At 42.6% G+C, this 2,238-nt stretch overlaps 1 protein-coding gene across 1 annotated transcript in view; it reads left to right on the top strand.

Annotated features, from left to right (window-relative positions):
• slc8a3 (solute carrier family 8 member 3) overlaps positions 1–1,937 on the top strand; it is a 109,672-nt gene extending 107,735 nt beyond the window's left edge. The window contains 1 exon segment of the mRNA XM_035673522.1: positions 394–1,937. Coding sequence (XP_035529415.1) covers positions 394–770 — 377 coding nt within the window. The 3' untranslated portion in view covers positions 771–1,937.
• Positions 1,938–2,238: the final 301 nt, after the last annotated feature.

Below are 2,238 nucleotides of genomic sequence, written 5' to 3'. Positions count from 1 at the left end.
TTTTATAAAAGTTAGCTACTGCAGCTAGAAAACTTTAAAAAGAGAAGAAGTTTAGAGTGGCTTTAAAGACCCCTTCTTACTATAAGTGATTGGGTCCTACATGAACACTCAAGAGAGATTTCTGTACTTGTGTTTCTGTCTGAGCTCTTCTCACTGGCTAAGAGTGGGCTGTTCAACGCTAATTAACACGTCCTTTTTTTTGCTCAAGGCTTAGTGGATAACAATGATGACAATAACACAGTCCATCACGACCGAAATATAAATGCTTTACTGAGAAAAAAACCTCCAGAACAACTCTTAAATGGACCTTTTGTTCAGATTGTTTTACCAACTGCATTTAAAATGATTTTGTCAAAGTAAAAGGGTATTAACAAATGTTTTCTACTTCCACAGACACCTTCGCCAGTAAGGTATCAGCAGTCCAGGACACCTACGCAGACGCCTCCATCGGGAATGTGACTGGCAGCAACGCTGTCAATGTCTTCCTGGGAATCGGCATGGCCTGGTCGGTGGCGGCCATCTACTGGCACATGCAAGGGAAGCCGTTTGTGGTGGAAGCCGGCTCGCTGGCCTTCTCTGTCACTCTCTTCACCATCTTCGCCTTCCTGGCCATCTCGGTGCTGCTTTACCGGCGCCGGGCCCACATCGGAGGAGAACTGGGCGGGCCCCGGGGACACAGACTGGCCACATCAGCCTTCCTTTTCGGCCTCTGGTTCCTTTACATCCTCTTCTCCAGTCTGGAGGCCTACTGTCATATAGAGGGCTTCTAAACAGAAAAGACTTGGGAGAATACACACATACAGGGGTTTAAAGTACAACTTCAGAAGTAAAAGAGAGTAAATTCTCACTGTGGAATTTGGGTCAGTCTTGTATGCTATGAAAGGACAGGAGAGGTAAACCTGGGGTTTTCCCAGACACCCCCCTCCCTCTCCCTCTCTCTCTCCCTCAACCCCTTCTGTAAGGATGCTTGGAGGTGTGTATCCTGCCCTCTAGTGCCGACAGGCCTCTTCGCCCTGGCAATATGAGAGCCGTCCTGAGCCTATGCGAGTGTGCTTACAGTTGGGATTGGGTTACCACCGAGTCCAGAAGATGCCGATTTCGGGGTAGTCCTGCATTCCACTGGAAGAGACTGCAGTCTTATATCCGGAGAGAGTTGAGTTAATCAGAGGTATATATTTTTCTCAACATCTGACGAGAACGACTTTTTTTAAAAAGTATTTTGGGGATAAAAACGCAAAAAATAAATAAAACAAAAAAAAATAATAAACACACACACACACATACACACACACACACACACACACACACACACAAAGAGGATTAAAAGAACTATTTTCTGATCTACGTTAAGGAATAACAAAAGATTATATCGTAAATGGGAATATGTTGTTGAGTGACAGCTGGGATGGATTCATAGTATTTATTTTTATTTGCATAGTTTCCTAAGGAGCACTGCAGAGTTCTCAGAAATCACACAAAGAGGAAGAAGAAGAAGAAGAAGAAGAAGAGGAGCAACAGTGACAGTTCATACTAACAGATGAATCACCATTCAAAACAGGCGAGGAGAAAGAGGTGGACACAGTGAACATGGTCAAACTGCCCTGAACATTACTTCCGTACTCTATACGTATCTATATATAATATATTTCCATATTTTCTGTATATTTTGAATATTTGTTTAAATGTGGTCACCTTCTGCTCTAACAACAGAGGATTGCTGTGGCTAAGCGGGAGGGAGGGGGGTGGGGTCAAACTATATACTGGAATGATGTCTTCACATTTCTAAGAGTTATGTATCTTGCCTAGGTAAAAGTATGACATTGTATTTTATTTATTTACTGATATCTTGGTCTCACTCAACTTTTCACCTTTTCAATCAGAAATCAGAAAAAAACAACAACAAAAAAACAATGTGTTGCTGCAGAGGTAAATTCAGAGGTATTTTTGTACTGTTCCTTCCATGCACTTTGCTGTATAGTTCTATTTATGGAGACTTTTACTTGTACTTGTGCAAAAGGCCAATATTAAAGGTGTCACTATGGACTGAACAGAGTGCCTGTGGAGGGAGAGGCGTTTGCTGCAGCTGCCCACACTGACGAGCTCTTTGCTCAGCTGAACAACTGAAGAGTTTCTTCCTAAAATGGTCAATTTTGAGTAGTCTAATTCTGTCGAGCTGGGGACATTTAACCTGCAATGGTTCAGGACTTACATAAAATGTACGTTAAATGCCACCAAAAC

The sequence above is a fragment of the Morone saxatilis genome, unplaced genomic scaffold (genome assembly GCF_004916995.1).
Source record: "Morone saxatilis isolate NCDOM2014 unplaced genomic scaffold, NCSU_SB_2.0 Contig3, whole genome shotgun sequence".
Classification (NCBI taxonomy): Eukaryota; Metazoa; Chordata; class Actinopteri; family Moronidae; genus Morone; species Morone saxatilis.
Note: the sequence above shows the minus strand (reverse complement) of the source record. Positions and strands in the feature narration are given on the sequence as shown.